The following is a 13,373-nucleotide window of genomic DNA, read 5'->3' on the forward strand; positions in this document are numbered from 1 at the left end:
CGGGAGCGCATCACCCAGTCTTTTTTCCCATAGAGCCATTGGTGGATTTCAGCCACCAACATCTCATCTAACCCGTGCGCACTCAACCATTGTGCCACCGAGGGTTTTTGAGTAAAGGATAAAGTTATTAGGTAAAACTGATCCAGATCAAAAGTAACAGTGATAAGAGAGTGGGGAGGAGCCTGCAGGGGAGAGAATTTATGGGGAGAAAAGCAGCAGGGCTTGGGGAGTACAAGGACTAGCCTAAGAAGGGTGGAGCCTTCAGCTCTGGGCTAGCCTGTCTAAATTCCAGCCCTACCCTTGACTTTTATATGGCTATAAATAACCTCTACATCCTAGTTTGTTTATCTAAGCCTGGAGAAACAATAGGATTAAATATCACGTATACATTACGTTAGCACAGAGTCTTCCATATGATAAGCACTTGATACCTGATGTTTTTATTAGGAGGAATGTCAGGAGAAGTGTAGGCTTACAAGGTAAAACAAATAAGCGTAGTTTTGTTTGTTTGTTTGTTTATTTGTTTTTCCAGGTGAGCTTAGTGTTTGAGAATTTGATATTAAGCCTTTGGTTTAGCCAATTTGAGAAAATGAGCGATGGAGAACGTGATGCTGTCGCCTGAGAGAATGGTAGAGAACAGAGGGAAAGAACATTGGTTGCCTCTTTCTAATAGTTGACACTGGGAGGAAAGGATGGGGTCACTCAAGGAGAGAGGAGGGAAGGGGGTGCATGCGTAGAAAGGGGAGCAGAGGATCCTTTAGGCCAGGATGGGGAGAAGAAAGAGCCAGAGAATGGGGTGAAAGAAGACCAGGCAGACAAGATAGCAGACTAGGGAAGAGCAGGGTCTCCTTGAAAGTAGAAAGCAAGCAGAAATGGAAAGTAAGATAGATGAAGAGAATTTCAGAGCTCCCCATCTTGTGAAAGCTCCAATGGCAAGATGCAAACAGGAAGCCACGGAACTATGTCCCCAGGTGAGAAAAGGATCACTAAGTGGATCGAAGCCTCAGGGGATGATGGTGAGGGGTGGTAGGCAAACAGGGCATGAGTAAAGGGGACCCATCTGACCTTCCTTGACTGCATAAGGGAAAAGGAGACTCCACACCAGTCCAAGGACCGCTGCCAAAACAGAGATCGGACATGCCTCCACCCTTCGATCCTCTTTCACCCTCTTCTGAAATCAACAGAGCACCCGACTTCTCTGCTGGGTTGGAAAATCGGTTGTAATGGCCACACAGAATTCCCAGACCACACTTATGATGGTGGGTTTATTAAATGGGTTGACATTCAGTATCAGGATACAATCTTTGGTCCACAGCAGAACCTCTTCTCAGCCAGCAGCCAGGTCTCCTGGTCCACAGCCTCTCAGTCATGTGGCCCTGTGGCTTCTGCCTGTGCGAGCCGGGCAACCTGCCTGCTGCTCCACCTCCCTGTCTGTTGGTCTCAGCGTGAAACCCCTCGGCTCTGCCTTGATGTGACTCCACTCCTCTGTCAGATAGACTGCCGTGGCCTCTGGTGCCTCTGGTCTCAGCCATTAGGCAGGCATCTCAAACGTGCTCCACAGTCGGCTCTTCTTCCTTGCTGGCCCTGAGGTTCTCGTTCTAAACTGACCCATCTTTGAGTTGGAGTGTCCTCTGCATCTTATTTGCATGGTCTCACCCAATCATTTGGCGGGAGTTAGAGCAGTCGTTAGAAGGGCAATATTAAGAGACTACTTCACCACAGGTTGCCAAACCACCAATGTCTCCAAGATTTGTTGGAGTTTGCAATCCTGATGTCCGATAGATGTCCCCTGAATTATTCCAAGGAAGGAACGTCACTGAGGCTGAAAAAGAAAGCGCTCCTCAATAACCTACACATAATTATTAGGGGGGTATCTCCTGTTCTCTCTGACCCTTGCAAACATACTGACTGATGACTTCAGAGTACTTGAAACATAAAGTGTCAGGCCACTTTCGGATACATCTGCCTACTTCTTCCAGTTAAATGAGTCTGTTGGACAGTTAAGATTAGATGAGCAGCTCCACCAGTTATGCAGCTTTCTGTTCCGCCCTACTAAGTGAACTTGAAAAATGTAGTTATATAATTTTAATATTTCCCCCCTTTAGACCACTAATCAGGAATAGAATGCAAGCAACCCCATGTAAGTCCTGAGACGGGTTTATGTATTACCCCGTCAGTTTAAATGAGGTTTTGAAGCAGATCCAGCCTCCTTCCTCAGTCTCCCTGCATTGTCAGTTATTCCAGATGCACTCCGGACATACTGGTCATCTGACAGCTCCAGGGAGCCGCTCTGCTTGACTCCAGAGGCAGCTTCCCAAGTGAAGTTGTTATCTCTCTGTACCACATTGCTCCTTGGATTTTGAAAATGTGTTTATAGATGGGAAGATAATTTGTGTTTAGATTTTTCCAAAGTTGGGGGGAAATAGTATATTGCAATGTAGCCCAAACCCACTCTATTCTCATAAAACACTGAAAGTGATGTCTTCAGGAGTTTCAGGTGGATGGAAAGAGGAAGTGTGATGTGTGCTATGCACACATTTTGCAGTCCCTTATTTTGCTTACATTGACCAAGGCCATGCCTTGTTCTTTGTAAGAGTAGTTTCTCTGTCCTAAAACAATAGTGTATAAAATGATTCACTGAAGTCTCCCTTGTAATTTGCAACTAGGAAGAGCCTGAGATGTTCCCAACAGGTTCTTTGTCTCTATTATAGCCCTCAAGTGGCTATCAGGTAAGCATTGGACTACTAGTTACAAGGTCAGCAGTTCAAACCCACCATCTACTTCAAATAAAGCCATCAGCCCTCATTAAGATTTACCACCTCCGAAACTCTATAGATACTCGCTTTGAGTCGGCATTGCTTAGATTGCAGTGGGTTTGGTTTTAGGGATTACCGATCTCATTGTAGTTTCGTAGCAGCTCTAGATTCTTTTTACAAACATTTAAAGTCAGTGATAAATGAGACACTAAACATATAGCCATGTTGGATACATCTTAGAAAGACTCAGAAGTTACTATGACCAGATTGTCTGCTTCCTGGTCTCTAACCTGTGCCTGCCATGGTCTCAATTCTCTTCTGTCCACTGGCCCTTAGATCATTTACCCAGAGCATCTGGAAGTGAAGCCTAGGACCTCTCTGCTGAAGTGGATGAGCTTTCCTCTTTATGTGTACAGAACCGAAGTAGAGACTAGGTCACACTGCTGAGGGTGAGGGCTAGAATGGGCTAGAGCAATGGGATGTGCCACTTGGAACTTCGATGAAGAAATGTTCAAAGGAGAGAAATGAACATCTAAGCCATCTTTGTACCTTTACTGGCTTTTAGAAACAAAAGCAAATACGGAAATATATTATGTACGACTTTCCCGCTCCAACTAGGTTTTGAAATGGTTCTTCCATCTAAATTGAATGAGGGCCCTCCAATGAGGGCTCTGGCAGCAGACCACCTGGGGCAGTTTCGGCGTCGCTCCCCGTGGTTGTATTGCCCTTCCACAGTCATGGAGCTGCACGATTCGAGGCTTGGCAGTGGCAAAGAAGTGCAGTGCTCTGCAGTTCCCGGGAATAGCGACGAGGAGTGTGCCTTCAGGGAAGGTTTGTGGGGTGTGGTAGAGTGCGTAAAGGAATGAGTGCATTTCTGCGGAGAAGAGTGGTCAAGGAAAACGAAACCCTCTTTAAGTCTGAAAATTCGGCTTCTTTGGACAATGCCAAATTCTGCCCTGAAATATTACCATTATTTGTCACAAAATATTCAAAATCCTTATTTTTTGGTACGGCCATAAATCAGTAGAAAAGCTTTTTTGCTAAATTAAATTTGTTCTCAAAAACAACACCTCCCAAGCCCTAAATCTCATAGAAAAATATATCATGAAATTGAGAGGAGATTGCAAATTAAGGCAAAATAAGGATGAAAGCAAAACTTTGGCTCTGTAGAAGAATTGATCCTAGCCTCTTTTTCTAAAATGCAAGGAATCGGGCTTGTTTTATCTTTGTCCAAGGTCTTAGGAACAGCAGAGCAAGACAAGTCTCCCTGGACGCTCAGTTTCTCAAGCAGATAATGAAACTCAGTAGGTCCCAGTCTCAACCTGAATATTCTGAATTCGAACATTTAAAGGCCAAGTGGAAAATGCGAGTGACATCCTTTTGCCCTTCATTGGTTTTAATGGCTTTTTTGAAAGAACAAGCTTCCTTTCCACCCGTCCCCTGTAAACAAGGCTGTCCCCAAAGGGCTGGCCCAATACTCTGAAGGCCTCCTATTCTCTATCATCACTTAGAAGTAGGGATGGCAGACTTCATCTGGCATACTTTGACCATGTTATCATGTGGGGGACCATGTGGGGTACCAGCCCCCCCAATCGAACCGGTCCAAGGGCGGTTGTGTAATTGAGGGGTAAAACTAGAGACACCAGACAATATAAGGCATGCAAGTGCTCGTTTCCAGGACGGCCGTGATCTCAGCAGCCTAGGCCTCGCAGAGAGAGGGAGGAGAGAGCATGTTTCTAGTCACGGCCTAGATACACTTTAGGGGATGAGCAAGCCCCCCTGGTTACATTGTAACTGGAAGAGGCTGTACAATTGGCATACATCAACTGGAGGGGGACAAGCTAGGGGGTACACACGATTGGAAGAGGGGGTACTAAGGGTACACATGTGACAAGATGGCAGATCCTAGATTCAAGATGGCAGCCTAACTTTGGTCCTCCTTGAGTTGGCTTGACCTTGTCTCTGGGCTCTCCTTCAGGGAGATAATCCACTATCCTTATCAGCAGGGAATGGGTCCTACTTAGGGTGGGACAGACCGTAGAGTCTGATTGTTCTAGATGGCTGATACCCTCACAGAGATAACCTCTAAGCAGCTGACTTCCCCAATGTACAGTCATTTAACATGTGCTACCCTGTTTCTCTGAAAATAAGACAGTGTCTTATATTAATTTTTGCTCCCAAAGATGCACTATATCTTGTTTTCAGGGGATGTCTTATTTTTCCATGAAGAAGAATACGGTACACATTTATTGTTTATTGTTTTATTAAAAGAGACCTCGCACTTCCTGTCTGCTCCGGCTGCGCTGCGGCCAACAGTGAGCTGTGCAGCGATGCCCGCCGCTACAGTCCAGTCCAGAGTTATGGTAGCTTTTGGGGGGCCTTATTTTCAGCAAGAGGCAAAACTGTAAGTAGGTCTTATTTTCAGGGGATGTCTTACTTTCAGGGAAACAGGGTAGCAAGCAGTGTCCTAGGCCCGGCATACAATATGGAGAACAACCTGGGAAAAAACCCTTCTGCCTCCCACAGGAGCAGTCCCTGGAAGAGGGCATCATGCTTGGGAAAGTAGAGGGGTAGCCCGAAAGAGGAATGTCTTCAACGAGATGGAGTGACACCCACAGTGGCCACAATCAAGGGCTCAGGCATAGGAACAATTGTGAGAATGGAACCAGGCAGGTTTCCTTCTGTTGGGCTTAGGGTCCCTGTGGGTCGAACCAACTCGATGGCAACTAACAACAGCAACTGTCACTTCCTGCCGACACTCTCCTTAAGCGAAGGTAAGGCCTGGACTCAGCCATGGATATACCCAGGCATAGCCCCACATGGATTGATCTGAAGCAGGAGAGTTCAGGTTCTCGGATTAGTGATACTTCAGTCCTTGGCTTCGCGCAAGACAGAATTAACTCCAAAGCCTGGATGGTGACCCAAGTGAGTTTTAGAAGGGATAGAAGAAGTTTCAGGTTTACACAGACACCCTCAGGGCACTTCTCACCCACACGTGGAGACCTGAGGACAGGGAAACCCGCAGCCTGCCCTAGGAGCAGCTGGAAAAGAGGGCTGTGGGCTCAAAGTGCCTGGCTTTCCAGGGTCCTCCGCTGGGAGGTGTGGTCGATGGTGCTGGTTGATCCCATTGGCTGAATTAAGCCCACCTGGTCTAGATGGGGCCACTCCAGGTGTACCACCCACCTAGGTGTTCTGCCCCTCCCTGGCTTGGAGCCTGAATTTGGAGCATGCCCAGTAGACAACCTGATCCCTATTCTGGCTACCTAACCTGACCACTGACTATCAGCCCATCATTGCATTGTACCTGTCTCCCTTCCCTGTTGCCGTGGTGACGATTCCAACTCATAATGCACCTATAGGGACGAACAGAACTGCCCCATAGGGTTTTAAGACTGCCAAATATATGGAAGCAGACTGCACGTCTTTTTCTGTCGAGTAGCTGGTGAGTTCAAATCACCGACCGTTGGGTTAGTAGCTGACCTGTTAACTCCTGCGACACCAGGCAGGTCTCTTACCTAATTCTGTTGTTCCTGTTATTCGGTGCTGTAGAGTTGGCTTCAACTCTTAGCAACCTTGCGAACCCCAGAACAAACCCTTGGCCAGCCTGTGCATTCTCACAACCATGGCTTTGTTTGAGTCCATGACCGCAGCCACCGTGTCAATCCATCGCCTTGAGGGACTTCTTCGTTTTCAGTGACTTTCTACTAAAGCCTCATAACCGAATCCAAGAATTGGCCCTTCCGGATAACATGTCTCAAGCATGTCAGATGAAATCATCTGTATGAATCTTTAGCCAGTTTTATTTACCCCTTGACCAAAGGCATGCACACTGTAAGGGAGAGGAAAGTTATGATGTTTGCAGTCCTAGATAGGGGTGACCCATTTACAAGCTATACACGAGACACAAGTTATTTGTGCCTTGACGTTTCTGTAGTCACTGTCAGATGAGAAGAAGCTCTGGCAAGGCCATGGTCAAATGCATGGCTGTTAACGAAAACATCAATGGTTCAAATCCACCTGTCACTTATGGAAGAAAGAGCTGACCATTGACTTTCATACAGATTTATAGTCTGGGAACACTATGGGGCAGTTCTCAGTTCTCCTCTGTCCTTTGGAGTCCCTATGAGTCAGAGTGGACTCTACCTCAATGGTGTGGGCTTGTTTTTGAATTAGGTAGGTCATTTTTCCTTCAAGCTCTTTTCCAGATGTGGAAAAGTGCTTAGTTAAATAGCCAGAAAGATATTAACTAAAGACTGAAGTAGTTATAGTTATATTTAGCCAAATTCTAATCCCTTTTATTTTCATATTAATTTGAGACCATACAGGAACAGAATTTAACGAAATAGCACCACCTACAGACAAGTTGATGCCAACTATATAATTTATGCTTTCTTAAAGCTTTGGGCTGTCATCACTTCCGATGGGAGGTGGCATGTTTTAAACCTTTGTTCAGAGTAGCTCCCAAGCTCCTCAGCCCTTAAACTTGTCTAGAATCTGGCAGCCAAGACCACGCTCTGGAATCCCGTAACTCCAGGAACTCTCCCTCTGTGAGTCTCGTGGTCTCCGATCCTCAGCTTCCTGTTCTCGACTGCTGATCCTTTTCCTCTAAAAAATACCATTTATAGTAAATATTCCTGCTGACACCCATCCTCGCCTCTCAATACTTTCTGACAGGCTATAGTCTTTAACATGTAGAAAAGATTTTACTAATTTTTTTCCCATCTCCTCAAGAACTTTTAAAAAATCATTTTATTAGGGGCTCATACAACTCTTATCACAAACCATACATACGTCAATTGTATAAAGCACATTTGTACATTCATTGCCCTCATAAGTCTCAAAACATTTGCTCTCCACTTAAGCCTCTGGCATCAACTCCTCATTTTCCTCCTCCCTCCCTGCTCCCCCTTCCCTCATGAACCCTTGATAATTTATAAATTATTATTTTGTCATATCTTTCCCTGTCCGACGTCTCCCTTCACCTACTTTTCTCTTGTCCATTCCCCAGGCAGGAGGTCCCATGTAGATCCTTGTAATCGGTTCCCCCTTTCCAACCCATGCCCCTTCCACCCTCCCAGTATCGCCACTCACACCACTGGTCCTGAAGGGATCATCCGCCCTGGATTCCCTGTGTTTCCAGTTCCTATCTGTGCCAGTGTACATCCTGTGGTCTAGCCAGACTTGCAAGGTAGTATTGGGATCATGATAGAGGGGAAGGAGGAAGCATTTAGGAACTAGAGGAAAGTTGTGTGTTTCATCATTGATACATCACACCCTGACTGGCTCGTCTCCTCCCAGAGGAGGATGTCCAGTTGCCTACAAATGGGCTTTGGGACTCTACCCTGCACTCCCCCACTCATTCACTATGATATGATTTTGTGTTCTGATGATACCTGATCCCTTTGATACCTCATGATCACACAGGCTGGCGTGCTTCTTTCGTGTGGGCTTTGTTGCTTCTGAGTTAGATGGCCACTTGTTTACCTTCAAGCCTTTAAGACCCCAAGACGCTATATCTTTTGATTGCTCGGCACCATCAGCCTTCTTCGCCACATTTGCTTATGCATCCATTTGTCTTCAGCGATCGTATCAGGGAGGTGCGCACACAATGATACGAATTTTTTGTTCTTTGATGCCTGATAACTGATCCCTTCAGCACCTCGTGATCACACAGGCTGGTGTGCTTCTTCTATGTGGGCTTTGTTGCTTCAAGAACTCTTTTAACTATAATATTCTTTTTCTAATGAAGATGGGGTTACCACACTGATTATCTCTTCCCTCCACACAGACTGCACACACTTTCTTTCTCTCTTAGTGAGGAATGGACCTCACAGGGGAGAGCCCGGTGGTTTTCTAAGTTATGGATGCCCAAAGTCTAAAGCTCTCAAAAACTCACTGCTGTCCAGTCCAGTCTGACTCATCATGACCCTGGAGGACAGAGTCAAACTGCTTTTTTAGGTTGAGGCGGCTGTCAATCTTAATGGAGACGAAAGCTTTATCTTTCGTGTGCAGAGAGCGGTGGGTTCAGACTGTTGAACTTGCAATTAGCAGCCCAACACATCATCCAATACTCCACTGGGACTCCGACACGTCTCCCACAGTGGGTCTTAGATCTGAGCGTACAGTGATTATTAGAAATGGGGATCCCTTGCTTGAGTTCTGATTCAGGAGGTTTGGGTTCACCAAAGGGAAAAAAAAAAGCCAAAACTCTTTACCATCAACTAGATTCCAACTCACAGCAGCTCTAGAGAACTGAGTAGAACTGCCCCTGTGGATGTCAAGACAAATCCCTTACAGGAGTAGAAAGCCTCCTTTTGCTCCTACGATGGGGCTGGTGATTTCAAACTGCTGACCTTGTGGTTAGCGGCCCAATGTGTAACCCATTGTGCCATCAGGGCTTCTAGATCTGCGTGAAGGTGTAGGAATTCCTATTTCTAAAGTGAATCTTGAGTGATTCAGAAGCAGATAGTTTTTAGTTTCAGTCTGAGAAATATTTATTTGAATGGCTTTTTTCCATGGTGAATTTTTTAAAAAGTATCGTGGATTAAAAAGAAATAATAATACTTGAATGAAAGAAAACAGTCTCTTTGCTGGAAATATATTTGGTAAAAGTTTCTTTGGGTGGGCCCACTTTGAGAATACGTTATGTTTATGAGCATTTTTTAAACATGTGAAAACAGCAATTTGCTGAATGATTTGCATGCCTCAGACCTCTGACTTCTAAGAAAGTCCATAAAACCAGAGGCTCTCTTGTGAGACAATCTGACTCGTTTTCTGTGGAACGAGCGTGAGGCACTTGTAAGTTCCAGGTCATCTGTTGGGACTTGCAGTGATCTATGGCAGTTTGGCCAATCTCAGGTCACTCGGGGCCATGAAACTTAACACATCATGTGTCTTTCTTGTGTACAGTAGACAAAGCCTGAAAATATGACCTGCAAGAAAGCCTTCTTCATCGGCACATAGATCACAGGAGAGGGCAGGGCTCATGGAGGATGATGTCACTAGGGTAAAATTTGTCAGTGCAGGTAGAAATGTCCAGTTCTTCTCACATTTTCACTTCTCCGGGAGATGTTAAGCGATATTTTGAGAGGTTATATATACACCATGCCTTTGCTTTTGAGAGTATATACAAAGGGGCTTCAAACGTTGGTGGGGAAATTGGAATGAAAACATAAAGGAATTTTTTGAAGCCCCCTTGGATACTACACCTATTGTTTTTTTCCCTTTTTAAAAATCATTTTATTGGAGGCTCGTACAACTCTTATCACAATACATACATACATTGTGCAAGCACTTTTGTACATTTGTTTTCATCATCATTCTCAAAATATTTGCTTTCTACCTGAGCCCTTGGTATCAGCTCCTTATTTTCCCCCTCCCTTTCCACCCCCACCTCATGAACCCTTGATAATTTATAAATTATTATTATTTTGTCATATCTTACACTGTCCCATGTCTCCCTTCACCTACTTTTCTGTTGTCTGTCCCCTGAGGAAGAGGTTATATATACAGCCTTGTAATCGGTTCCCCCTTTCCAACCCACCTGCCCTCCACTCTCCTGGTATCGCCACTCTCACCACTGGTCCTGAAGGGATCATCTGTCCTGTATTCCCTGTTTTTCTAGTTCTTGTCTGTACCAGTGTACATCCTCCGGTCTAGCTGGATTTGTAAGGTAGAATTGGGATCATGATAGTGGGCGGGGGTGGGGGGAAGCATTTAAGAACCAGAGGAAAGTTGTATGTTTCATTGTTGCTACACTACACACTATAGATTTTTATCATATTTCTTAAAAGATCATCTTATTGGGGCTCTTACAGCTCTTATCACACTCCATACATCAATTATGTGAAGCGTATTTTTACATATGTTATCATCATCATTTTCTAAACATTTACTTTCAATTTGAGTCCTTGGTATCGGCTCCTCTTTTTCCCCTCCCTCCCCTTTTTATCATACTTAAAAAAGTTCACATGGGTGCTTTCTGGGCATTGAGGGCGGCGTTTCAGATTTGGTCCCCGGCTCATTCCATCCTCCATTGCTTCTCTCTCGCTCTTTTTTCCTTTAGAGCAAAGATGGCAAAAGTCCCCTGCACATGACAGCTGTCCATGGAAGGTTCACACGGTCACAAACCCTCATCCAGAACGGTAAGAGAGCATCTCCAGCAGGGCCGTTGTTTGAACAGTTCCCCGACTTGGCTGAGTTTGACTGTCAGTCATCGGAGTGGTAAAAATGACGCTGTTTCAGGGTCTTAGAAATCAAGGCATTTTGCAGCATCCTTTCACCTCCTTTGCTGAAGGCTCTTCCTCATTTCTGGCAGCCCCCGCCATCAGAGCCGTTGGGCTAGGACGCCTTTGTGTGTCACAGAGAGCTCACAGCCAGGCAAAGAACCTGTGAGTTTGGAAACCAGGAGCGGTAAACATACGACTTAATATCTTGTGCTCTTTTCTCTGGAATGTCAAAAGTTAAAGGAAATAGAAGTTGTTTTTAGATTTTAGAACGCACCATCGTTCCTCAAGTAAAATCTCATAAAGGTACTTGGGCAAAGGTGGGAGAGTCGCGGTGACGCAGAGGGAAAGAAGATAAGCATGTGGTCTACACGGCCATCAAGGCCCAGGCTCGCCAGAGACTTGGGAGACCCATCATCGAGTCATTTTCTGGGTGTACAAGAAAGGTGTGGGGTCTTAGACCCTCTGGTTGTCCCCAGAACCACAGTCCTAGGGAATGAGTCTCTTCACAGAATGGGTCACATTACTTATAGTGAGCCACGGTCAACTTATAGGAGTGGCGTGGCCTTGGCAATGAAACATTTGTTCAGTGAGCAAATCCTAGAGACAATTTGAAAAACGAGCCTAGGCTTGATTTCATGCTGACATTTCAGGGCAATTCAGCCGTTCCCAAATGGTCTTAGGCTGACCCACGTTTCTACTTCTCAAAATTGTGATGCCAGTCTATTTTCCTGGACCTCTCTCTTTGTCATCTATAAAAATGTTGGGTGACCTGCACATGCATTGCTCATGGCACTGAGTAATAGCTTAGGCATTCAAGCCATAGAACCAGAAAGTCTTTTGACATTTGGATGGAAGACTAGCCAATAAAATTTTGCTTAGAAAGCAAAATATCAATAGCCAAGTGAAGGAAATTTATAAGCATCTCAGCAATGCTATAGGGGAGAAGAAATCCTAACAAATTGCCAGTGAGCCAAGGAAGGCAAATGGAAATTCACTGCACGTGGCCCCTTCCTTCAATTTTGAAATACGTGGCTCCCCTTTGCCACGCATTCCGTGGAAAGGGCCACTTTAATGACCAATAAAGGAGAGGCCTCCCTAGTCTCTCCCTTTGAGACCTTTTCCTTAACTCACTATACTTGTCAAATGCTTTTTAGAAACAATATCATTCCCTTACAAACTAACAAAGCCAGAAGATGCTTGGCATCTCTCTCTCTCTCTTTCTCTCTCTCTTTCACACACACACACACACACACACACACACACCTTTTAAAATGCGAATTTAATCAGTGGACCCAGCTCTGTGGAATAGAAAGCTTTGTCTCCTGTTAAAGTAATTTCAAGCCCCAATGACCAGGCTGGAGAGAGAATAATTTTTCACCTTATAGATGCCACCTCCCTACTGGTTTGTCGCTGTAGGCCAGGACATACTGGCCTCAGATCGAGGCCATGACACACCTCCCCTAAGTCATGCAAGTGGGCTTACACAGCCCCAGGACAATGCTTCGCTGACTGCTCAGACCACCCCAGGAACCCCTCCTGTGGGCTTAAAACTTCCATGCCCTCCCCCAGGCCTTCTTGCTGGAATTTGAGTTGGGCCTGCACCTGCAAGAGATTCTCCAATGCTTATCGCCCATGTCCATGACCAAGGAGCTTTATTTCAGAACTTACTTCCTCCTTGGCTGGCCAGGCATCTTTATGAGCTCAGTGTGGCCTAACTGATGGGACATAGTGGCTATACCATATTGGCTGTCATACGAGTAGATGATGACACATCTAAACTTTGTAGAGTTTTCACTGCATGCCAGGAACTTGGTAACTATGGGGAAACTGAGGCAGAGAAGTGGTCACTTGTGTCGGGATACATGGCTGGCACATTTTTGGAACTCTGCCAATCTAATATCCGAGACCAATGCACACTGTAAACCTGATCTCGGGAAAGACAGTGCTGTGTTGTTATTCTTTGGGGGGTGGTGGTGGTCGCGGCTTTGGTACTTGTTTTGTTTTTACTTGGATTCTAGTTTCTCGAAGAGACGGTTGTCCTGGTGAAAGGATGAGTTGGCGTTTTCTTTGCTCGGCTGACAACTCCTTGCACTCATTACACATGTGAGAACTAGATGTGCTTGCATTTGACATTCCCAACAAACTCCCTTGGGGGAAAGGAGAGGAAGCCCTTTTCTTGGCTCCTGTGGGTCGGCTTCCTTCTGGGGAAAATCCTGCTGCTACCAGGAGCCTCCCTTCTCCAGGCTCACGCCCTCAGGGCCTGCTCTCGGCCCTCCAGAGCGGCTCACTGCCGGACAGGAGCTGCTCTGTGCTCCCGGCCGAGGGCGGGGTCCACATGGGCATGCTCGGTTGGCTCCGGTATCTGGGCTTGCTAGGTGTTTCTCTGTGG

General features: G+C 45.7%; 1 protein-coding gene across 3 annotated transcripts in view; it reads left to right on the forward strand.

Annotated features, from left to right (window-relative positions):
• ANKRD44 (ankyrin repeat domain 44) overlaps positions 1–13,373 on the forward strand; it is a 352,825-nt gene that overhangs the window by 216,532 nt on the left and 122,920 nt on the right. For all 3 annotated transcript variants that reach the window (XM_075529200.1, XM_075529203.1, XM_075529202.1), the window contains exon 9: positions 10,822–10,900. In XM_075529200.1, the coding sequence (XP_075385315.1) occupies positions 10,822–10,900 (79 nt within the window). The remainder of the gene's footprint in view (positions 1–10,821; positions 10,901–13,373) is intronic.

This window comes from Tenrec ecaudatus, chromosome 13, assembly GCF_050624435.1.
Source record: "Tenrec ecaudatus isolate mTenEca1 chromosome 13, mTenEca1.hap1, whole genome shotgun sequence".
Classification (NCBI taxonomy): Eukaryota; Metazoa; Chordata; class Mammalia; order Afrosoricida; family Tenrecidae; genus Tenrec; species Tenrec ecaudatus.